Source organism: Felis catus, chromosome D1 (genome assembly GCF_018350175.1).
Source record: "Felis catus isolate Fca126 chromosome D1, F.catus_Fca126_mat1.0, whole genome shotgun sequence".
Taxonomy (NCBI): domain Eukaryota; kingdom Metazoa; phylum Chordata; class Mammalia; order Carnivora; family Felidae; genus Felis; species Felis catus.
Genome location: NC_058377.1, coordinates 6,154,048 through 6,178,378, shown reverse-complemented (window position 1 = coordinate 6,178,378; position 24,331 = coordinate 6,154,048). Strand labels below are relative to the sequence as shown.

General features: G+C 41.5%; 1 protein-coding gene across 2 annotated transcripts in view; it reads left to right on the top strand.

Annotated features, from left to right (window-relative positions):
* The first annotated feature begins 354 nt into the window (after window positions 1–354).
* Window positions 355–24,331, top strand: part of CWF19L2 (CWF19 like cell cycle control factor 2) — a 149,261-nt gene continuing 125,284 nt past the window's right edge. The window contains exons 1-6 of one of the 2 annotated variants that reach the window (XM_019811233.3): window positions 355–594; window positions 2,395–2,505; window positions 6,573–6,695; window positions 18,435–18,545; window positions 19,267–19,386; window positions 24,144–24,237. In XM_019811233.3, the coding sequence (XP_019666792.2) occupies window positions 376–594; window positions 2,395–2,505; window positions 6,573–6,695; window positions 18,435–18,545; window positions 19,267–19,386; window positions 24,144–24,237 (778 nt within the window). In that variant the 5' untranslated portion in view covers window positions 355–375. The remainder of the gene's footprint in view (window positions 595–2,394; window positions 2,506–6,572; window positions 6,696–18,434; window positions 18,546–19,266; window positions 19,387–24,143; window positions 24,238–24,331) is intronic. The other variant, XM_003992324.5, reaches the window with a different exon arrangement.

Below are 24,331 nucleotides of genomic sequence, written 5' to 3'. Positions count from 1 at the left end.
TTTTATTAAAAAGAAGTTTTCTTGAATTGTAGCAAAGCACCGAAACTGCACAGCAACTGGTCTTTCCTGCCCCCTTTCAGGCCATCCCTCCTGCACAGGGAAATTCTTTGCCCACAAGGGCACTTTGGTGGGAAATTTCGAGATGTAGGGACTTAACTTCTATGAGCTTTTAACTCGTAGATTTTAAGAGGAAATCGAGGAGAATGCCGTTGGTGTCGTGCGAAGCGCGTAACAAACGCAGTGTGACATTTTTCCTGCTCGAGGAGATTCCAATTTGCGAAGGGAGCACCGGTCCTAACTTCATTCTGCAAAGTCTCCCCTGAAACCTAAAATCCGCGTCAGCACCGGAGACTTAACTGACGCTCACACGCGCGCATGCTCCGTTGGTGTAGCAGCGCCCCTCCTTTTCCGCCAGGAGGAAGTCCTGTTTGTTTATTAAATTACGACAGTCGTAAACTGAGATTTTTGTGCCGGCTTCCTAGCTTTACGACGGTAGCAACAATGGCGGCCACCAGTGGCAGGTTTGAAAGTGAGAGAAGTATTGAAGAACGTAAAGAACAGACCAGGATTGCCAGGGCCGAGGTGTTGCGCCAGGTATCTCCGTTTTGGGGGTTTTGGAATCATTTAGAATTGGGAGTGGACGGTTCCTGGGAACTAGGCCTCTGGCTGTCTTCCTAACCCCCTCTCTTCTTTCGCTACCTCAATGTCTCACCTAATCTGGGTGAGGGTCTCCCTTTGGGATGCGCAAAAAGTCTTGGTTATCTCCCGCCTCGGAGATGCGTTGGCAGTCTCTAGTTGCTCATTCTCTTTTTAGGAAGACCTGTTTCTTCCCTGAGTTTACTTACTTTTGAATTTCTCCATTCTTGATATTTCCATCACTTGGCTACCAGGGGCAGCGCCCTTTTGAGGTACTCTGCCACTAATGACGGCTCTCCCAGCGCGTTTCACAGCCTCGGTCCTCGCCCCTCTTGTATCTGAAATAAAAATTACGGTTTTGAGAAATACTTGTGAGGCACATTGCAACAGACTGTTTCGCGCTCTTGTCTTACTGTTGATATTAGTTGCAGGGTTATTGTAAATCCTTACTGATCAATGCAAGGATTGACAGGAGAGACTCGAAAAAGGTTAAGACACATTGTATTTCTAAGGTTGAGATGCATAGAGGGTAACCTGTAAAGAATGGAGGAAGTAAACTGTATTATCTGACAAGATGTAAGAATGAAGGGGAAAAGTTGTGACTGAAGAGCAGCATGGGGTACAAGTGGGCGTTTTTGTTTTTGCTTAAGATGGAATACTTTTAAATAAATACCGATGAGAAAGAGCGGGTAGAGGGGAAAGGCATAATGACTATAGGCAGATGTCAAGGGGAAGAGTAGGCGATTAGTGTTGGACAGGTGAATGGTTGGTATTGTTCTCTGATTTCAGCATACTGTAACATACATGTATAATAAATATTCTTCATCCTTGCTTTTTTGGTATCTCGGGCAGTTTTTGGAGGGAGTAAGATTTGTAAGCTAGGATAAATTTTATAGTAAAGGGGACTGGATGACTCAGTCGGTTAAGCGTCTGACTCTTGATTTTGGCTCAGGTCGTGATCTCACGGGTTCGTGAATTTGAGCCCCATGTCGGGCTCTGTGCTGGCAGTGTGGAGCCTGCTTGTGATTCTCTCTTCCCCTCTCTCTGTCTGTCTCTCCCCTGCTCATGCCCTCTTGCTCTCTCTCTAAATACATAAATAAACTTAAAAAAACTTTTTTGTAGTAGAGATACCCATAGAGTTTGAGAAGGACAAAACCAGCTTTGGAATTTGGAGAGAGAATGAAAAGGCAAAAGCAACCTCCTAGGAAGAACTTATTTTACTTGACTAATTGTTGAAAGATGAATACACATTAGTAACCCGATCATTTGTTTTTAGAAAGATGATTCTTCCTGAAGCATTGAGGGCATGAGAAGAGTATGACATTGCAGATTGAAGGCATTGCCATTCTCCTAACAGTCACTGAAGTCCCAGGCAGTAGCAGTGGGATGGTGAAAGAAAAAGAGATTCAAGTCCTATTTAAGACAGGGAGCTTGGGCAGAGGGGGCGGTCTACTATAGATCCCAACATTCTGTCCCTGATTCATTAGAGACTGGTGATGTGATTAGTAATGTGGAAGGAGAGGGTTTAAAAAAAATATATATATATATATATATATATATATATATATATATATTTTTTTTTTTTTTTTTTTTTTTTTTTTTTTTTTTCTTCCCTATACTTTGGTAGAAGCAAATTCCTGTCAGGGACAGACAGTGATTTATGAGACTTTATATGAAAGTGGAAAATGACTTTGTTTTACTTTTTTTTGTGAAAAATAATTGGATCACTTGTTAATTTTTCTTTTTTCATTGTTTTAGGCTAAAGCAAATTTTGAAAAGGAAGAGAGGCGTAAAGAACTTAAACGACTTCGGGGTGAGGATACATGGATGCTACCTGATGTGAATGAGCGAATTGAACAGTTCTCACAGGTGAGTATTAACAGGTTTATTGATGTAACAAATCTGTCTTTTTTTTGCTCTTATTCAAGTTAATATTGGAAAAGCAACTTTATTTTTTTTTAATTTTTTATTTTTCAATATATGAAGTTTATTGTCAAATTGGTTTCCATACAACACCCAGTGCTCATCCCAAAAGGTGCCCTCCTCAATACCCATCACCCACCCACCCCTCCCTCCCACCCCCCATCAACCCTCAGTTTGTTCTCAGTTTTTAAGAGTCTCTTATGTTTTGGCTCCCTCCCTCTCTAACCTTTTTTTTTTTTTTTTCCTTCCCCTCCCCCATGGGTTTCTGTTAAGTTTCTCAGGATCCACATAAGAGTGAAAACATATAGTATCTGTCTTTCTCTGTATGACTTATTTCACTTAGTATCACACTCTCCAGTTCCATCCATGTTGCTACAAAGGGCCATATTTCATTCTTTCTCATTGCCACGTAGTACTCCATTGTGTATATAAACCACAATTTCTTTATCCATTCATCAGTTGATGGACATTTAGGCTCTTTCCATAATTTGGCTATTGTTGAGAGTGCTGCTGTAAACATTGGGGTACAAGTGCCCCTATGCATCAGTACTCCTGTATCCCTTGGGTAAATTCCTAGCAGTGTAATTGCTGGGTCATAGGGTAGGTCTATTTTTAATTTTCTGAGGAACCTCCACACTGTTTTCCAGAGTGGCTGCACCAATTTGCATTCCCACTAACAGTGCAAGAGGGTTCCCGTTTCTCCACATCCTCTCCAGCATCTATAGTCTCTTGATTTGTTCATTTTGGCCACTCTGACTGGCGTGAGGTGATATCTGAGTGTGGTTTTGATTTGTATTTCCCTGATAAGGAGCGACGCTGAGCATCTTTTCATGTGCCTGTTGGCCATCTGGATGTCTTCTTTAGAGAAGTGTCTATTCATGTTTTCTACCCATTTCTTCACTGGATTATTTGTTTTTTGGGTGTGGAGTTTGGTGAGCTCTTTATAGATTTTGGATACTAGCCCTTTGTCCGATATGTCATTTGCAAATATCTTTTCCCATTCCATTGGTTGCCTTTTAGTTTTGTTGGTTGTTTCCTTTGCTGTGCAGAAGCTTTTTATCTTCATGAGGTCCCAGTAGTTCATTTTTGCTTTTAATTCCCTTGCCTTTGGGGATGTGTCAAGTAAGAGATTGCTACGGCTGAGGTCAGAGAGGTCTTTTCCTGCTTTCTCCTCTAGGGTTTTGATGGTTTCCTGTCTCACATTCAGGTCCTTTATCCATTTTGAGTTTATTTTTGTGAATGGTGTGAGAAAGTGGTCTAGTTTCAACCTTCTGCATGTTGCTGTCCAGTTCTCCCAGCACCATTTGTTAAAGAGGCTGTCTTTTTTCCATTGGATGTTCTTTCCTGCTTTGTCAAAGATTAGTTGGCCATACGTTTGTGGGTCTAGTTCTGGGGTTTCTATTCTGTTCCATTGGTCTATGTGTCTGTTTTTGTGCCAATACCATGCTGTCTTGATGATGACAGCTTTGTAGTAGAGGCTAAAGTCTGGGATTGTGATGCCTCCTGCTTTGGTCTTCTTCTTCAAAATTACTTTGGCTATTCAGGGCCTTTTGTGGTTCCATATGAATTTTAGGATTGTGGAAAAGCAACTTTATATACAGTTTTCACAAGTTACAGAATGAGTATTACATAGTTGGCATTACTGACTGGTTTTATCTCCCTGGCAGAAATAATATATTTTAATATTTTTGGACATTATAACAGACAGATTTTGTTACTTGAGTTGATGGGTAGGAAGCTTAGCAAATTTCTGGCCCACTTATATCAAGCTTGTGGATCTAAAAAATTATATCCTTTAATATTTTTTTTAAATTTATTTAAGTTTATTTATTTTGAGAGAAAGATAGTGGGAGAGAGAGAAAACGTGTGAGCAGGAGAGGGGCAGAGGGAGAGGCATAGAGAGAATCCCAAGCAGGCTCCATGCTTTCAGTGCAAAATCTGACATGGGGCTCAAACTCATGAACTGTGAGATCATGACTAGAGCGGAAGTCAGATGCTTAGCTGACTGAGTCACCCAGGTGCTCCTACATTTTATATGGCCTAATAATCTTCTATAAATTCTTACAGGGCCATAGAATAATATATATATATATATATATATATATATATATATATATATATATACACACACACACACACAGTTTGTGTATAAATGTATTTATTTGATTATATCTGTCAGATGAATCTACAAATAAATTAAAACTAAAACATCCCCCATATTTTCCTGATAAGGTATCTCAGCTCTGTGACTTATTTGTGGGGCATATATAATAGATGCCCACATCTAAATCTCAGAGGATTTTATTTCAATGTATTTGTTGTCTCATTTCATGAAAATATGGTTTTTGGAATACAGATTTGTTTTTCCTCAAAATACTTGTTTTATTTTTTTAATTAATTTTTTCCCCATGATCCATTTGCTCAAATTACCTCTGATGCTTTTATTTATTTATATATTTATTTATTTAATGAATATAATTTATTGTCAAATTGGCTAACATACAACACCCAGTGCTTATCCCAACAGGTGACCTCCTCAATGCCCATCACCCACTTTCCCTGCTCCCCCACCCCCTTTACCCCTCAGTTTGTTCTCTGTATTTAAGAGTCTCTTGTGGTTTGCCTCTCTCCCTATTTGTACTGATTTTTCCCCCTTTTCTTTCCCCCATGGTCTTCTGTTCAATTTCTCAAGATCCACGTATGAGTGAAAACATATGATATCTGTCCTTCTCTGACTGACTTGTTTCACTCAGCATAATACCTTCCAGTTCAATCTACTTTGCTGCAAATGGCATGATTTCATTCTTATTGCCAAGTAGTATTCCATTGAATATATAAACCACATTTTCTTTATCCATTCGTCAGTTGATGGACATTTAGGCTTTTTCCACAATTTGGCTATTGTTGAAAGTGTTGCTATAAACATTGGGGTACAGGTGCCCCTATGCATCAGTACTCCTGTATCCCTTGGGTAAATTCCTAGCAGTGCTACTGCTGGGTCATAGGGTAGGTCTATTTTTAATTTTTTGAGGAACCTCCACACTGTTTTCCAGACTGGCTGCACCAGTTTGCATTCCCACCAACAGTGCAAGAGGGTTCCTGTTTCTCCACATCCTCGTTAGCACCTGTTGTTTCCTGAGTTGTTCCTCTTAACCACTCTGACCAGTGTGAGGCTTTGATTTGTATTTCTCCCCTTGGGGAGAAAGTCTCCCCTTGGTGGTGGTGGGGAGAAAAATAGCGACACCCCAGTCTCTCCTCCATTGACTGAGTGTCCCAAACCACTCTGTTCCAGCCATTGTCACTGTGCTGTGGATGCAAACAAGGTGGTTTGTCCTGCTCTGCCGACTCCTGTGCCTGGCTCTTGGCTGGGACTCAAACTCCCGCTCCGTGCACCGGGGTACTGGGGAAGCACCGTTACACGCTGCCGGATATGTGGTCCCCGACCGGCGGGCACAGCAGGCTTCGTCCTCTCCTGCAGCACTCCAGGGAGGGGATCGCTTTCTCCTACTGCAGACTGCATCCCTGACCTAGCCACTGAGCCTGGGGCTGGCTCCTTCCTTCCCAGTCACATGATCTGGAGACCTGACCCCAGTCTGGAGCAAGCCCCGCAGTTAGAGATTGGCTCTTTCTCTGTCCTGGTTTGAGGTTTTTCTCTTGTCCAGATACAGTCCTATGCTTCCCCAGCTGCACTTTCTCTTCCCTTTGTCTCTCTGCAGAAGGGGATCCCTCCCCTCCTTTCGTTGTATCTCTCCCAGTTCAGAATCACGCACTTTCGGCCCGTCAGGTTGTCCCTGTGGGTCCCTGGAAGCGACTGTCTCTTTTCCTCCCGGACTCTCAGAATTCACAGTCCTTTAGCTTCAACACTGCTTTGTTTGATAGACGAGGGAACTTGGGATCCCCCTACTTCTCCGCCGTGTTGGCCCCTCCTCTACTGGGTGATTTTTCAAAATGCTTGTTTTAAAGTAAGATAAAACTAAATTCCTTTCTCACCTCTTTGAAATGATTATTTACAGGAACACTCTGTGAAGAAAAAGAAGAAAAAAGACAAGCACTCAAAAAAAGTAAAGAAAGAGAAGAAAAAAAAGAGTAAGAAACAGAAGTGTGAAAAAAGCAAGGAGTCAACTGATAGTTCATCAGTAAGTATGTATTAAAGCCAGGCAAAGCAGCTGCTTGAGAAAATTGTGTTTGAAGGAATGATGTTTAGGAACTTAAAATATATGAGAACTGAAAAAACGTGACGAGTTAGGGTATGAAAACGCCTGGGAAACACCGACTTGGAGATGTCCAGGAAATGCTGGAAACATGGATCTTAGGTTACAGGGAAAGGTAGGAGGATGGAGTTAGGATTTGGGAGTCATTGCTCTGTGAAGCCATGAGAATAGATGAATTGTCCAGGGACACTGAAGAAAAAGGGGGGCACAACACTGAAGAGCCAGGCAGGAGCGAAGGCTCTTGAGTAGAAGTAGCTGGAAATTGGAAGGAGTTGCAGGGAAAGAGCTGTTGTGTACACATAAGAGAAAAGAGTTTTTTTTTTTTTTTTTTTTTAATTTTTTTTTTTTCAACGTTTATTTATTTTTGGGACAGAGAGAGACAGAGCATGAACGGGGGAGGGGCAGAGAGAGAGGGAGACACAGAATCGGAAACAGGCTTCAGGCTCCGAGCCATCAGCCCAGAGCCCGACGCGGGGCTCGAACTCACGGACCGCGAGATCGTGACCTGGCTGAAGTCGGACGCTTAACCGACTGCGCCACCCAGGCGCCCCAAGAGAAAAGAGTTTTAAGACACTTGTGAGTCTACTACTCTTGTTTATTTTTTTTAGTAGAAATTAGCAATTCTTTAAAATAGGACATGGTAATATATTTATCTTCATGGTCACAAGGATGTGGCCCCACTGTGTCTCTAGCCAGTTCTGGGATGAGAGGACTCACAGCGGAAGGGAAAGCCTCTCATGAGTATTTTCAGGAAGAAAGAGGTACATGGTGCTTAGAGAGCTATGGGCTATAGATGTTGAGGGATAGTTTGGTTTTCTAGGTCTGATCTTCAGAGGGTTGTATGTGCAGGTGAATCACCAAATTCCCAAGTGTAGCCCTCTTGCCATTTCAGAAACTGAGCGTGTGGCGGTACCCCTGAGATGATAAATGGCTCGTGGAAGCCTGTCTTATGTGAGAATGCAGTTTATTAATTCACAGTGGATACTTTATCCACAGCTGGATACTTTGGTCAGGTAGCCAGCATATTTTGTAGTGGTAGGAATATTTAGGTTTTACAGAAAAAAATTTGTTAAATATAATTCAGGACGAAGTGAGTTGGAAAGTCTTAGAGCAGAAAGAAGGTAGAAACGGTGTTTCCACAGCTCTGTGTTGAGTTGCTGGTCCTGTTGAGAAACTGAAAGAAGTGAGTGCTCCTCTTTGTGAAAAGAAGTTTGTATTTAAAGTTGTTTATTTCAGTGGGATTTATGAAACTCCCTGGGGTTTAGGCAGAGATCACAGGTTCGGCATCCCTGTCCCATGGGGGTGGATCTGGCAGGCGGAGTAAACATTTAATAATCTGACTCAGGGTGCTTGCTTCCTTTTAGAGGCACACTGCCTGTTATTTCTCTTTGTTCTTCCCTAGAAATACAGTTGCCCCTTGAACAGCATGGGCTTGAACTTTGTGCATCCACTTACAAGCAGATGTGTTTTAGATAAATATAGTACAGTACTCTATTTTTTCTTCCTTATGATTTCCTTTTCTCTAACTTACTTTATTGTACGTATAGGTGCATAATTCATATAACGTACAAAATACATGTTCACTGATCATGTTATCAGTAAGTCTTCAAGTGCACCCATAGGCTATTAGTAGTTACATTTTTGGGGAGTCAAAGTTGTATGTGGATTTTTGACTATGTGGGGAGTCAGCACCCGTAATACCCTCGTCATTCAATGGTCATCTGAATAGATAAGTCTTTTTGTTGCAACACACAACGTGTACACTTTTACATATATAATAAGTTGTATAGCTTTACCTCGGAGAGAGTTGTTTGAGTGAAAGGTCAGTGAAAGCACAGAGAGTTCCAAACAAGATGAACACAAGATGGTGTCTACACCATGGCACCAAATAATTAAAGTGTCAAAGGTTAAAGATAAAAAGAGAATCTTAAAAACATCAAGAGAGAAACAAAAAGTTACCTACCAGGGTAAAACCTATAAGGCTATCTATCAGCTGATTTTTCCTCAGAAACTTTGCAGGCCAGAAGCGAGTGGCATGACATAGTCAAAGTGCTGAAAGGAAAATGCCTACAACCAACAACATTCTCCCTGGCAAGGTTTTCATTCAGATTTGAAGGAGACATGAAGAGTTTCCTAGACAAACAAAAGATAGAGGAGTTTATCACTACTAAACCAGCCTTACCAGAAATGTTAAGGGGACTTCTTTTTTTTTTTTTTTAATGTTTATTTATTTTTGAGAGAGAGAGAGTGAGAGAGAGAATGAGTGGGGAAGAGGCAGAGAGACAGAGACCCAGAATCCAGAGTAGGCTCCAGGCTCTGAGCTATCAGCACAGAGCCCGATGTGGGACTTGAACTCACAAACTGTGAGATCATGACCTGAGCTGGAATCAGCAGCCCAGCCGACTGAGCCACCCAGGTGCCCCAAGGGGACTTCTTTAAGTGGAAAAGAAATGGCCATACTTAGACATAAGATTAATACGAATAAAAAGATGTAAAATAGGACAACACGTACATAAAATGTGGGGAAGGGTGTAAAAAGGGAAGAGAAGGAGAAAAAGATTTTTTTTTAAGAAAATGTTTGAACTTAGATGACCATCCAATTAATATAGACAGCTGTTTACTTAGGATGCTATGTATGAACCTCATGCTAACCACAAACCTGAAACCTATGATAGACTCAAAAAGTGAAGAGAAAGAAAGCCAAACGAAAGACTATAAATAATCATTTGATCACAAAGAAAGAGCAAGAGAAGAAAGGAAAGAACTATGAAAACAATAGAAAGCAAATTTTAAAAATGGCCATAAGTACATACCCGTCAATAATTACTTTAAAAGTAAATGGCCTAAATGCTCCAATCAAAAGACAGAGTGGTGGAGTGGATAAAATACCAAGAGCCATCTGTGTGCCATCTGGAAGAGACTCACCTCAGGCCTAAAGATTCACCGTGCAAATGGAAGTGGAAAAGAAAACTGGGGTAGCAATATTTATATCCGATAAAATAGACATTAAAACAAAGACTACAACAGAGACAAGGGCATTACATAGTGATTATCCAATGATTCCACTATTGGGTATTTACCCAGGGAAAATGAAAACACTAACTTGAAAAGATACATGTACCACTGTGTTTACTGCAGCATTATTAACAACAGCTAAGACTTGGAAGCAGCCCAAGTGTCCATCAGCGGATGACTGGATAAGGAAGATGTGGTACACACACACGCACACACACACACACACACACACACACACACACACACACACACAGAGGAATATTACACAGCCTTAAAAAAGGATGCGATTGTGCCATTTGAAACAACGTGGAAGGACCTGGAGGGTATTACAGTAAGTGAAATAAGTCAGACTGAGAGAGACAAATACTGTATGGTTCTACTCATAAATGGGACCTGAAAAAGATGAATGAATACACAAAAAGAATAAGAACTGCAAATATGGAGACCAAACTGATAGCTGCCAGAGGGGAGGGGTGTAGGGGGGTTGGGTGAAATGGGTGAATAGAAGAGGGAGGTACAGGCCTCCAGTTAAGGAATGAGTAAGTCACAGGAATCAAAAGCAGAGCATAAGGAATTTAGGCAGTGATGTAAAAGCAATGTAATGGGGCGGATGGTAGCTACATTGTGGTGAGCACAGCATAATGTATAAACTTGTCAAGTCACTAAGTTGCACACCTGAGACTAATGTAACATGGTAGGTCAACTGTACTCAAAAAAGAAAGAGAAAAAAACCTCATGTGTAGGTTAACAATAAATATCCTTTGAATCTTGGACTTTGAAAAAAAAAAATTACTGTGACTTATTTTTGGGCCCAGCCTGTGATCTATCTTGATGAAAATTCCATGTGTATTTGAAACAAGTGTGAATTCAGCTGTTGGTAGGTGTAGTATTCTATAAATGCCAGTTTGGGAAAGTTGATTAATAGTGTTAAGTATTTTATATTTTTACTGATTTTTGATTTTTCTCTTCTGTCAGTTATTGAGAGAGCAGTATTAAAATCTCTAACTGTAGTAGATTTTTGTCTATTTCTCCTTCAATTTTGTCAGTTTTTGTCTTATGTATTTTGAAGTTTACTAAGTATGTACACGTTTAGGATTGTTATATCTTTTAGATGAACTGGCCATTATATTTTTGTGAAATGTTTCTTTTTATCTCTAGTAATACTTTTGTTGTAGGTAACTTTGTTTCATGTTAATAAACTTCAGTTTTGCTATTTGTTTTTTCATTTTTTATTCCTTTATTTTTAATTTCTTTTGTTTTTATTGAAAGTATTCTTGTAGACAGTGTATATTTGGGTCTTGCTTTTTTTTTTTAAATAAAAAAATTTTTTTTTAACGTTTTTATTTATTTTTTGAGACAGGGAGAGACAGAGCATGAATAGGGGAGGGTCAGAGAGAGGGAGACACAGAATCTGAAACAGGCTCCAGGCTCTGAGCTGTCAGCACAGAGCCCGACGCGGGGCTCGAACTCACAGACCGCGAGATCATGACCTGAGCCGAAGTTGGCTGCTTAACCGACTGAGCCACCCAGGCGCCCCTGGGTCTTGCTTTTTTATCTAACCTATCAATTTCTGCCTTTTTAATTAGAGGCTTTTCTGCACTATCTAATACAGTAGCCATATGTGGTTTTTAAAATTTTAATTAAAATTCATTAAAGTAATATTAGATTGAAAATTCATTTCTTCATTCTTATTTGCCAAATATTTTTTTAAATTTTTTTTAATGTTTATTTATTTCTGAGAAAGAGAGAGAGAATGCGAGCAGGGGAGGGACAGGGAGAGAGGGAGACACAGAATCCGAAGCAGGCTCCAGGCTCTGAACTATCAGCACAGAGCCTGAGGTGGGGCTTGAACTCATGAACTGTGAGATCATGACCTGAGCCGAAGTCCAACGCTTAACCAACTGAGCCACCCAGGTGTTCTGCCAAATATTTTAAGTATTTAGTTATCACTTATGGCTAGGTTATGCCCACTGTATTGGGCAGTGTAGTATAGAAAAATTCTATTGGATAACAGTGGTTTAGATCACTTATGTTTAATGTAATTATAGATCTTTCTTGACTTACAGTTGGGTTATGTCCCAACAAACCCACTGTAAATTAAAAATATCGTAAGTCAAAAATGCACTCTATACACCTAACCTACTGATTGTTACGGTTAAGTCTAGCCCACCTTAAATGTGCTCACAGCGCTTAACATTAGCCAATGTTGGGCAAAATCATCTAACACAAATTCTGTTTCCTTAGCTCAGTAAGATTGTCATATTCAGCTCGAGTCAACCCTTTCTTGTGCCTTGGTCTGGAAAGTGCTTTGAGGCAAAAAGCTGTGGAGATAGTAATGATAACATTCACCTCATTTGTTTCCCTTTTCAGGGATCACGGCCTGGTATTACTGAGATTCAGTGTTCCGAATAGAGCTTCAAACATTTTCCATTATCATTTCTATTTCTGTGTATTTCTATTTTGATGCCATTTATTTTGTCACGGACAGAGGCAGAAGTCCTTAAGTTCCTTTGATTTTTACTGGTAGCACTTTGCTGTCTGGGTTCCATCTTAGAGATTTTGGCTGATAGGATCAGAGGTATGGTTGTTATAAAGGCTGCATATGAGAACAAGAGTTCTGGGAGCTCTGTTAGGTCAAGCACATTAAGCTTGATGGTGTAGGAGTTCTTCAAGGTACAATGGAGGATTGAAAAACTGAAATCCGCAGAAGGACTGAGGTCATAGCATATTGGGGAGAGGGAAATAGCAGCCATGCTGAAGTAGTGAGCTGACTGTGCAATGGTGAAAGTGAGAAACAAAGTTAACAGACAGGGAATGAAGGTAGGCGCTTTGTACACAATGGTGCAGGTATCACCCTTCTGTAAACAAATAACAAGAATACTAAGTGTATCATTGATGCTTCTTTCCTTCAGTGCCTGGTATTTAATGCTTGAATGCTGGCTGCCGATTAATGTTTCTGATTAGGGCTATTGGAAGGGCAGGAAAAGAGGAGTTAGTTAATTTTAGGTTCACCTTTATTGCATGCCAACTCTGTCAGACACTGGTATAGACACACGGAATGTAAAAATATAGTTTTTTTTTTCAGGCCTTTGGAGAACTCATTTTGTAGCTAGATAAATAGATACATAATTTCATTATGTAGTCTCCTGATGCCAAGATAGAACAATGTATTAAGGGAAAGAGGATTTCATCTGCAGACTTGTTGGGGAGATAATATTTGAGTTGAGACCTGAATAATGACTAAGAATTAGCCAGGCACAGAAGGTTACTGGCATTTCATGCACAAGGAATTGTGAGAGCAAAGGCCTGGAAGTGAGATAACATGGTGTATGTGTGTATGTGTATGTGTAAGTAAATAGAACTACGAACAATATGATAGCACTAGGTTACAAAACAAGGGGGGAGTGGATGGTGATGAAAATGGAAGAGTTGATAGGGCCTGTAAACCAAGAGCTCTGGCACTATTCAGTAGGAAGTGTGTCCTCTAATTAGGTTCAGTCGCATTTACCAGAAAATCTGAGAGTAGCCATAGGTTAAACAAGATAGTTAACTTTTCTCTCTCATGAAAGAATCAGGTAGGCAGTCTGGGACTCGTGTGGTCTTCCGGGACTAAGGCTTCTTCTGTTTTGCCCGTCCCTCATCTTTATAGCATTACCTCTTCATCTAGGTGACAAGAAAGGGGACCCTCTCTTTCATAATTTGTCTTCCAGAAAGTCCCACATAATACCTTCATTTCAGTGTCATTGGACACTTGACCATAGGGCTTTGCTTTGCAGCAAGGGAGGCACGGTAGGTCTCCCAATAAGATTGGGTTCCGTTGGTAAGAAAGAAGAGGAGCTTTGTGACAGGGAGCCATAGAAGGGGTCATATGTGCCCTTTCTGTTTCTCCAGATGTGTCTAGGCTGGAGATTGGAGAAGGAAGGACCGGCGTCCAGGTTATTGCAGTTGTCTGGGTGTGAGATAAGATTTGACCTAGGATGCTTCAAGGATGGACAGGAGAGGTGTGTATTAGTTGGGGCTTTTGGTTGCAGGCAATAGAGATAAAACAAATTGGCTTATCCAGAAAAGGGGGGGACACTTTATTTTTTTTTAATTTTTAAAAATATTTGTTTTTGAGAGCGAGAGAGAGAGCGAGCGGGGCAGGGGCAGAGAGAGAGGGACACACAGAATCTGAAGCAGGCTCCAGGCTCCGAGCTGCCAGCACAGAGCCTGATGTAGGGGCTTGAACTCACAGACCCCAAGATCATGACCCGAGCCGAAGTTGGATGCTTAACCAACTGAGCCATTCAGGCGCCCCAGGGGGGCAATTTATTATCAGAGTACAAAAGTCTCATAGTACCTCTAGGTGTGGGAATGCAGCTGGCCTTCAGGAATGGCTGGAACTGGAGTTGTAATGGTTTTATGAGTTGTCTTGCCATCTTACGTTTTTGTTTTTCTCCGAGTTCACTTTTTTTCTTGGTAACAGATCAGTTTTTTGCTGAATTCTATCCTCATGGCAAAAATGGCTTCTGCCAATCCATTTCCAGTTCTCTTTAGTTTAGAGCAGCCCCGTTTCGTTTTGATTTCAAATTCCTGGAGAATAACTCAGATTGATATCAATTGGCTCAGAATCCTACCTTTGAACCAGTCAGTTATGGCCAGGGGTGGAAGTGGGGTCCCATGGTAGGCATGTGGTGTTCACTGGATGATGTATTTGAGAAAATATTTTGGAAATGAAAATAGTAGGTTTTGATGGGAGGGGCAAAGTTGATCCTAAGATTGTTGACTTGGTTAAGTGGGTGGTTGGTGGTACCAGGTGATTCAGTTCAGCAATTTAGGAGGAGGAACAGGTTTTGTGGAAGAAGACGATGGGTGTATGTTTTGTGTTTATTGAGTTCAGCATGGTATCCAAATATGGTAGGTAGTTGGTTAAATCACCGATACTTTGGGTAGACCAATTTGAAAGATATCAGCACAATTGATGGTAGTTCAAGGCATGAGAGTGGATTTAATGGCCAAAGGGGAATGTTTAGAGATTAAAAAATTAGTGTGCCAAGAAAGGAGCCCCACACAGCATTGATATTTAGGGGCTGAGCAAAGGAGGAAAAATGCATAAGGGAAATGGAGAAGAAAGCAAGAATGGAAGCAGAACTGGGAAAGGTCCTGGAAATCAAGGAAGTTGAGTTATCAAGAGTTGTATTCAGAAACGTTCTGCTGCATTGGACAAAGTGGCAGCCGGTGGTGACCTTTGAAGAAATTTCAGCAGATTAGTGAGAAACTTAGCCATATTGTAGAGTTTTGTGGGGATGTGAAGGCAGTGGCTACAGACTACTCTTTGAAAATTTTGGCTTAGAGTAAAAGTTGGAAGATAAATTGCTGCCAGGGGGAGACATAAGGTCAACAGAGGTTCCTCTTCTTCACTCATTTATACACACATACCCACACACATGCACACACACACGCACGCACACACACACAGGATGGAAAATGCTTGAGCATATTTCTAGGCCAATAGAGTGCTTCTTGTAGACCAGGCTACAAGAAAAGGAGATAATTGATGGTCCATGGTCCTGGAGGAACAGGAATGGTTGGGACCAAGATCTTTGGAGGAGCACCTGCCTTGAATAGGAAGAATTAACAGGAGGAAAGGAGAGGCACAAGTGTACATAATTTTGTTGGGGGTTGGATAGGAAGTTAAGGTGGCATCATTTTGCTTGGTCAAGGAGGAGGAGAGATCCATTAGCTGAGTATGTGGTGAATGGGGTTTGATAGAAAACTTGAGGAAGATGTTGAAGAATATAATAAGCATCACCTCTCTGCTAAGGTGTTAAGCTATGTCTTTGGGGATACGACCTAGGTGAGAGCAGAAGTGGTTTTTGCCCTCCTAGAACTTACTGCCCAGTGGGAGAGTGAGACATCAATCAGATAGTTACACAAGTAAATGTAAGAGTGATACATCTTCAAAGGGGAGTGAGCCAGGGGAATGAAAGGGAGAACTGACCAGGGGCCAGTAAGAGGAATACTGGTTGTGAATGAGAGTCTAGCTCAACTGAAGTTGTAGGTCATGATATGGACTGGCCACCGGTTGCAGCTGTGGTGAAGCAGCTGGTGGCTCTGATCACTGACTCGCAGGTGATTGGTTAGCAGCTAGTAGGATACAGAAAATCTGTGGTTTTAGAGGAGGGCCTTCGAGGGGCGCCAGGCTGGCTTCGCCGCTGGAGTGTGTGACTCTTGATCTCGGGGTTGTGAGTTCGAGCCCCACACTGAGTGTAGAGATTACTTAAAAATATAAATCTTAAAAGGAAGGCCTAAATGTCCATCAACTGATGAATGGATAAGGAAGTTGTGGTTTATATATACAATGGAACACTACTTGGCAATGAGAAAGAATGAAATCTGGCCATTTGCAGCAACGTGGATGGAACTGGAGGGTATTAAGCTGAGTGAAGTAAGTCAGGCAGAGAAAGACAGATACCATATGTTTTCACTCATATGTGGATCTTGAGAAATTGAACAGAAGACCACAGGGGAAGAGAAGGGGGAGAAATAGTTGCAAACAGAGAGGGAGGGAGGCAAATCATAAGACTCTTACATACAGAGAACAAACTGAGGGTTTTTGGGGGGTGGGGGAGAGGGGAAAGTGGGTGATGGGCATTGAGGAAGGCACCTGTAGGGATGAGCACTGGGTGTTGTATGGAAACCAATTTGACAATAAATTATATATACTTTTTTATTTAAAACATTTTTTTTCCCTAACATTTATTTATTTTTGAGAAAGAGAGAGACAGAGTATGAACGGGGGAGGGGCAGAGTGAGAAGGAGACACAGAATCCAAAGCAGGCTCCAGGCTCCCAGCTGTCAGCACAGAGCCCGACGCGGGGCTCGAACTCACAAAGTGCGAGATCATGACCTGAGCTGAAGTCAGACACTTAACTGACTGAGCCACCCAGGCACCCCTATTTTTTTTTTTTAAAGGAAGGCCTTTAACAGAATCCTGTGGAAAGCTAATGTAAACATTTTTTTTTTTTTTTTTTTTAGCTTGATGTTAGCAAATTGGCACCCAAGGGATGTGCTTTCAGATAATAAACTTCCTTTCAGCGGGTAACAGCAAGTGGTAGGAACCAGGCTGCTAAATTGATCTTTTTAAAAAGTTTTTATTTAAACTTCAGTTAGTTAACATACAGTGTTCTGTTAGTTTCAGGTGTACAATATAGTGATTCAACACTTCCATACAGCACCCTGTGCTCATTACGACAAGTGCACTCCTTTCTAAGTTGGTTTGACGATGTAAATATGACTAGACCAGAAATATGTTCATAGTGGTTATCTTAAAAAGTTTTAACTATATATGTCAGTAAGTAGCTCTAATGTTTCTGTAAGTCCAAATCAAGGTCTGAATGAATGAATGAATGAAGTCTGCTTTGTATTGGGAAACAGTTGGCACTTGAAATGCCAGAGACAAATATGTTTTCTCTGAGTAGATTATACCTTTTACCAGACATATGTTTGTTCTCTGGTTAGATAATTATCAAGAACTTTGTGTAGATAGGGGGCGCCTGGGTGGCTCAGTCAGTTGAGCATCTGACTTCGGCTCAGTTCATGATCTCGTGGTCTGTGAGTTTGAGCCCCGCATCGGGCTCTGTGCTGACAGCTCAGAGCCTGGAGCCTGCTTCAGATTCTGTGTCCCCTTCTCTCTCTGCCTCTCCCCTGCTCATGTTCTGTCTCTCTCTCTCAAAAATAAATAAACATTAAAAAAAAAAAAAAGAACTTTGTGGAATGAAAAAATATTGTTCTCATTCAGGAGACCCACCTTTGCTTCCCTTGGCCTCCAGGTTTCTCTGTGGGACATTAGCAAGTGTTGTGTGCTAGGTGATTTCTAGGGTCTCTCCTACACTTCCATTGTACAGCTCCAAAGAGATTTTAGAGCCAGACACATCTAGGTTTCTATTCTGGTTCTCCTGCTTGGATACCGTGGAACTTGGGCAAGTTACCTCATTTGGGGAAGCTTTTTCTTATTTGTAAAACCAAATAGTATTTTATGTAGGGTTGTTTTAAGGAGTCAGCTTGAGAACATATGTGAACGTACTTATTACAGTACTTAACATAGAAGGAGTTGATTGATGTATTTGTGGAAAACAAAATCCAGAACTTGGCATAATGCTGAGCACATAGGGGATGTTGGCTAAATACTTCCTAGCTGATTTAATAATCTGGTATTTAAACACATTAACAAAGTGCCTTACCAGTCTGGCTGTTCACTGCGATCTCTGCATTTTTAAACCCAGGGAAATCCAAAAACTCGAAACTTAGAGGCAGAGTCATTTACTTGGGTGTTGTTTCCCTTGTTGTAGTTAAACAAAGATGTCGATATCACCTAATGTTGGTAGGAACCGCAGCTCTGTGTTGAAGTGAGTTCTCTGCTGTCACTTCTGATCTTTTGTTTTTGCTTTCCCCTGGCAGGAAAACAGTCTTGGTGTTTCATGGGCTTGTCCCAAAAGAGTGGGTTTACAGGTTCTTTGTTCAGATTTTCAGTGTAGCTTTTTCAAGGGGAAGTATACTCTAAGAATTTTCTCTAGGAAACTGAAGAATTTACCATTTAACAACAGCACAGAATTTTTATGTGGAAGTGTGCACGTTTGAGAACTTCTCTTCTATGCCGCCTGTTCCTAGAGCTCTGAAGACGAGTGGGTGGAGGCAGTCCCGGCCCAGGCTCCTGGCAGGGAGAAGGCCTGGAAAGCGAAAGGTGAAAATACGGAAAGGGAAGGCAACCAGGTTGTCCAGGTAAGTCACCCGATTTTAAAGAAAGAAGTATGGACTTCTAAAAATAGATGGATGCTAAAATGACAGATGGATCGAATTGCTTCAGGAGAAAAATGAGACTGTGAAAACAGTATACTTTTACAAATAATTCTGGCAGTGGTACCGTTTGCTTAGTCTTTAGACTTCCATTTTTCTTCTGTGAGAAAGTGAGTACTTCCCTCTGTGTGAGTCCCACAGAGGGTTTCCTGCTTCCAGTTGTTGCTAGAAACACAGCCCTTTGTCCTCCTGCCCTGGCAGCTCTGTGCTGTTACCTGTATGTGACCTTTCTCTACTGAGTAGTTTCCCTTTGCCACACCATGTCATCATTTCTCTCAGCAGTATTTAGAGTTGGGTAGTTCACAAATTTGGGGCCCTAGTTCACCCGGCTATGTGCGAATGCATCGAGCCACAGCGAAGAGGGGTGGAAAGAACTGGTGTTTGAGTACCTGTTGTCTGTCGGGCACTGGCCTTTGCTCCTTAAATCTTGTTTACTCCTTGAAACAGTCCTAAAAGGTAAGACTTTATTCCACTTTACAGGAGAGAGATTAAGGCATACAGAGACTAAAAAACTTGTTTTAAGTTAGGCGAATGTAGGATATGATCCAGGTTTCAGTTCCCCCAGAATCCCTGCTGTTATTACCAAGTGTTTATTTTCACTTCTAATCAATTTAGATTGAAGTGACTTTTTTTTTTTTTTAAACAGAGAGATGAGTGGATGACTGTTGATTTTATGTCTGTTAAAACTGTGTCATCATCGTCGCTCAAAGCTGCAAAGGAAACTGTCAGGAAAATAGAGCGAGAGAAAACCCAAGCGCTAGAACAGGTAAGAGAATATTTCAAATGCTGTAACTTGTAGTTTACCTTTACTAACCAGTGAGACATTTAGGTAAATGCAGTTTCGCTTGTGAAGTATTATTTTCTCTGCTGTGGTAGTTAATAATATTAGTGGGAACAGCTATGAAGTGTGATAGAAGTTCTAGTGAAATGAATCTCCTGTAGGAAGTCAGCTGAATGCTATGCTAGATTTATAAATCCCAGGCATGTATCGTTGCCTGAGTATTGAGTTTGGTTCACGGCATGGATTTGTAATGGTTTCACTGCTGCCTGTGGTCTGAGAATCTTCAAGGTGAGAATTTCTTTTAAAGCTCTCTTGTGTTGGTAGTGCCTTGAAGTGCTTGGCAGTGGTGAACCCTGAGGCTTTCTGGAGGACCGCAGTGTCGCTGTGCATACCACGGGTTTTCCAGAAACAAGCTCACAATGTGGAATCACAAAATACATGAAAATACAAGGCTGGTCCATGAATGAGAGGCTTCTGAGGTAATGAGCAGTAGGATCAGACACGTGAAGCCTTTATCTGTTGGGATATTTAGTAGCGGTATACAGTACCAGTAGATGTGGAAAATGTGAGTAAGAAGGAAAAGATTATTATGAAGGCAGATATGAGAAAGAGCCAACAAGAACTTGTAGAAATGAAAAACACTACCGTTGGAATTAGAAACTCAGTAGATGAGTTATCAACAGATTGAATACAGCTGAAGAGAGAATTAGTGAACAAGAAGATCATCCTTAAGAATTTACCTTGAACACATCATAGACAAATAAACGAAAAATGTGAGAGTGATGGTGAGAGTCCTGTGATCGGTGTTGTTTTCTCCCTCGTCCCACTGTCCAGTCTAATTTTAATTCTGAAAGTGTGGGTGTGGCACGTGGTAATGGCTTATTAGCTAAGCAGCTCTCCACACGGAACATTGAAGTCCAGGGAGTTTTGGAGCATCTTGGCTGAGCTCTGTAAAATATCTTTGAGACCTGAAGGAGTTGGAGTCATGGTATCAAAAGAGGAAAGGGGAAGTGCATGTAGCAGTAGGGAGGTAACCTGTGGACAGTGGAGCCTGCAAAGTCTGGAAGCCGGTAGTACCCATTGTCATTACAAGCTTGCTTCTGAAATCGTGCTCCGCTGTTTGCAGGCACGAACGTTTTGGCATGTTGGGGCAACCTCGCTTGTGGTCTTCTGTTTTGTTCATATCCTATTCTGGCCTATTCTCCATATCAGACAACAGAACATAGTAAACCCTTGACTATCTTTACAGAGTGAAATAGTGATCAGTTATTCTTAGAAATTCTGTCCCATAAAGCTATCTTCATTTTCCTATGAAATGGTAATAGTTTTTTCTTGCTTATCTCCCCCCCTTTTCAGCTTTGTCTTCAGGATTTCTCACTAACATAATCTTTTCTTACAAATTCTTCTATAAACTTCTCTGATTCAGTTACGTCTGCATCTGTTGCTGTGCCCACATCTTGTCCTGTGTCTCTGTACCGTGTTTTTCATTCCTGCTGCTCCTGCTTGAGTTGAGTTGCCACTTAATCAGCTGTATGTCTGACTTGGCCTCTCGTTCCTCATTTACCTCCTCTCTCCTGGAGCTGAGTTAATGCGTGTGACGAACTGAGGACAGCCTCTGGGACTAAGAGCCATTCGCGGTTAGATGTTATTATGGTTCCGGCCCTGATTTACTCTTGCGTGGGCAGTTTCAGTGCCCTCTTCATTTTTCACTCCGCATCCTACAATGATGTCAGGTCAAGTGTTTGACAGGACAGCTCTGGTCATGGCGTTACTCTGTGTAGAAGTCTTCAGTGATGCGAGTTGAGGGGAATGTCTTCACCATTTCTCATGTTTCTTTTTGGGTGGAAGAAGCTCCACTAGTGGTTATCTCACGTCACCCTCTTTCCTCATTCTGTCCTTGAGGCTCTGCAGTAAATATTCTTCTGGAGAATTTGGAAAGAATATACCTGGCATACTTGGCTTAGCCCAGCCTTGCCTGCTTATGGAACAGGCTGCCTGCAGGGACCATGTGGGGAATCGGTTGCGGTGGGGTTGGTTCGGTGCTGATCGTACCTGGGAAAGTGCCTCATTGTGGGGTTCACTTAACAGGCCCGTTTGGTTTTTGCTGAAAGAAAAATTCTCTTCCGATTTAGCCTTCACCAGCAATAAAGGTAGTTTTTGTCATTTATCTCCTTATGTTTTTTTTTTTTTTTTTTAAATTTTTTTTTTTTTTCAACGTTTATTTATTTTTGGGACAGAGAGAGACAGAGCATGAACGGGGGAGGGGCAGAGAGAGAGGGAGACACAGAATCAGAAACAGGCTCCAGGCTCTGAGCCATCAGCCCAGAGCCTGACGCGGGGCTCGAACTCACGGACCGCGAGAGCGTGACCTGGCTGAAGTCGGACGCTTAACCGACTGCGCCACCCAGGCGCCCCGATCTCCTTATGTTTTTATTGCATTTCTTAACTTGTTCAGAGGCTGGGCTGAAAAAATAAGGTGCTGTATTTATTTTTCTCCCCTAAAGACCCTGTCCCTCAAAAGCTGCTGTAAATAGAATTCAGACACATTGGATTGGACTCTTTCTCTTAGGTAATTTGTACCTCAACTAGGCTAGTTTAACCACTGTCCCTCATTTCTTTGCAAATTCCTATCTCTGTATTTTTATTCATTTGGTTCTTTCTTTGCTTCTTTCATGCTAATTAATAGTGAGAGATGGCATTTCATTGTTTTTTCTTTTTAATGTTTATTTGTTTTGAGAGAGAAAGAGTGTGACTGGAGGAGGGACAGAGAGAGCAAGAGAGAGAATCCCAAGTAGGCTCTGAGCTGTCAGCACAGAGCTCGATGTGGGGCTCAAACCCACAAACCGTTGAGATCATGACCTGAGCCGAAGTTGGATGCTTAACCTACTGAGCCCCCCAGGTGCCTCTCTTGTTTTTTTTTTTTTTTTTTTTTTAAGTTTATTTTTATTTATTTTGAGAGAGAGATAGAGAGCAAGTGGGGGAGGGGCAGACAGAGCAGGACACAGAATATCCTAAGCAGGCTTCATGCTGTCAGCCTTTTGTATTCTTTTGAGACTTTGATGTGGATCTTTGAGTGTCTGCACAAGACCACTGGAAGAAACACCTTGATTTTAGATGCTTTGAGATTTTGTAGTAGTCTAACAAGGGAGGTGACAGAATCTTTTTTTTTTTTTTAATTTTTTATGTTCATTTATTTTTGAGACAGAGAGAAACAGAGCATGAGTTGGGGTAGGGGCCGAGCGAGAGGGAGACACAGAATCAGAAGCAGGCTCCAGGCTCCGAGCTGTCAGCACAGAGCCCAACGCGGGGCTCGAACCCACCAACCATGAGACCATGACCTGAGCTGAGGTCAGCCGCCCAACAAACGGAGCCACCCAGGTGCCCTCAGAATCTTTTTTTAATTTTTATTATTTTTTTGGTACAAACTACTCTAAGAAGTCAAATTCTTATGTTTTTGCCTATCCTTCCACGTTAACCTTGAACTTAAATTTTGTACTTTGAAGATTCTCTACTTTTTTTGTCAACTCATGAATGTATTTTAAAAGCTTTAAAAAAGTTTTATTCACCATTTTTTGTTTTCATTAATATGGTTGGCTCATATTACTAGAAACTGACATTGAACTCTCTTCATTCTTCTCCATCTAGTTGCCATTATTAATTCTAATAATTGTTGTTGTTAGTCCTGGGAAACATTTTCTGGCCTCCTCAGGTCAAGTCAGGTACCCCTTGTGTGTGGTTCTATAGCACCCTTTACCTCCATAGCACTTCCTGTATTGGAATTGCTTAATTGTCTCTCTCCTTTCTCTAGACGGTCCTTTCTTTGAGGGAAAGGACTCTGGCTTCTTCATTGCAGCCCCAGGGCCCGCCACTGTGCTTGGGACGCGGAAGGCACTTGGTTTGCGACAGGGCTACTGTCATCTCTTTGCTGATTATTACCACAGTCGTCTGACTGGATTCCTGCCTCTGATCTTGCTTTCCTGTACTCTTTCCTCTACTCTGAACCCAGTTTGCTCTTTGTGTAATTCAAAGCCAATCACTTCCATGATTCACCACCGCCCTACTATGAGAGCCCAGTAGCAGTTTCAACTGGCTCACGTGGCCCTTGTTCCTGGTTATTCTACAACCTAATGTCTTATCACTACTCACTTATGCTTCTAGGTTTTAGACAGTCTCAATTATTTTAAGTTCCTTGGAAGTGTTATGTTTTCTGCTTCCTCTAGGGTTTTATAAATATGCTGCTACTCCTCGCTGGAGCATCTCTATGCCTTCTTCCCCCACAAAAGAGGATTTGGCTAATCCCTGCTCCTCTTTGGGTCTCAGACTGCATGTACTACTTCCTCTAGGAAGTCTTTGATTTGCCAGTGTGAGAGGGGTTTAAGTAATGTGTGGCTATAGCACTCTGCACTTCGTCCTCAAAACACTTGTCAGTTACTTGTTAATTGTCTCTGTTCCTCACTATCTCCTAATCTAGCCAGGGACGAGTTAGGCAGATTATTATATCTTCTGCATCTACCACAGTTTTGATTCATAGTAGGCGTTCATTGGAAGCATTGGACGAATGTTAATTTAGGCATTATTTTTGCAAGTTGCAGAAGAGTGTGTCTTAGGAGTGTTTTAATTATTTGTCCAGGTTTACAATTGTTAACTGAGTCTCATATTAATGTATTTTATGAGTCTCTGATTAATGTATTTTATGGCGGCTTTTTAAAAAAATTATGACCTCTGAAAACGTTTTGTTCTAGTCCAGACTGCTGGAAAGAGAACTGAATCCATACTGGAAAGATGGTGGTACAGGTCTGCCCCCAGAAGACTGTAACGTGTCATCAGTTACTAAAGGTATCTCTACATTTTGGTTGTAGCCACACAGGCGTTTCTTGTAACTTGGTATTCCTAAGGGAACGACCAGAGTTTGTTGGTAGATTGGGAAGAT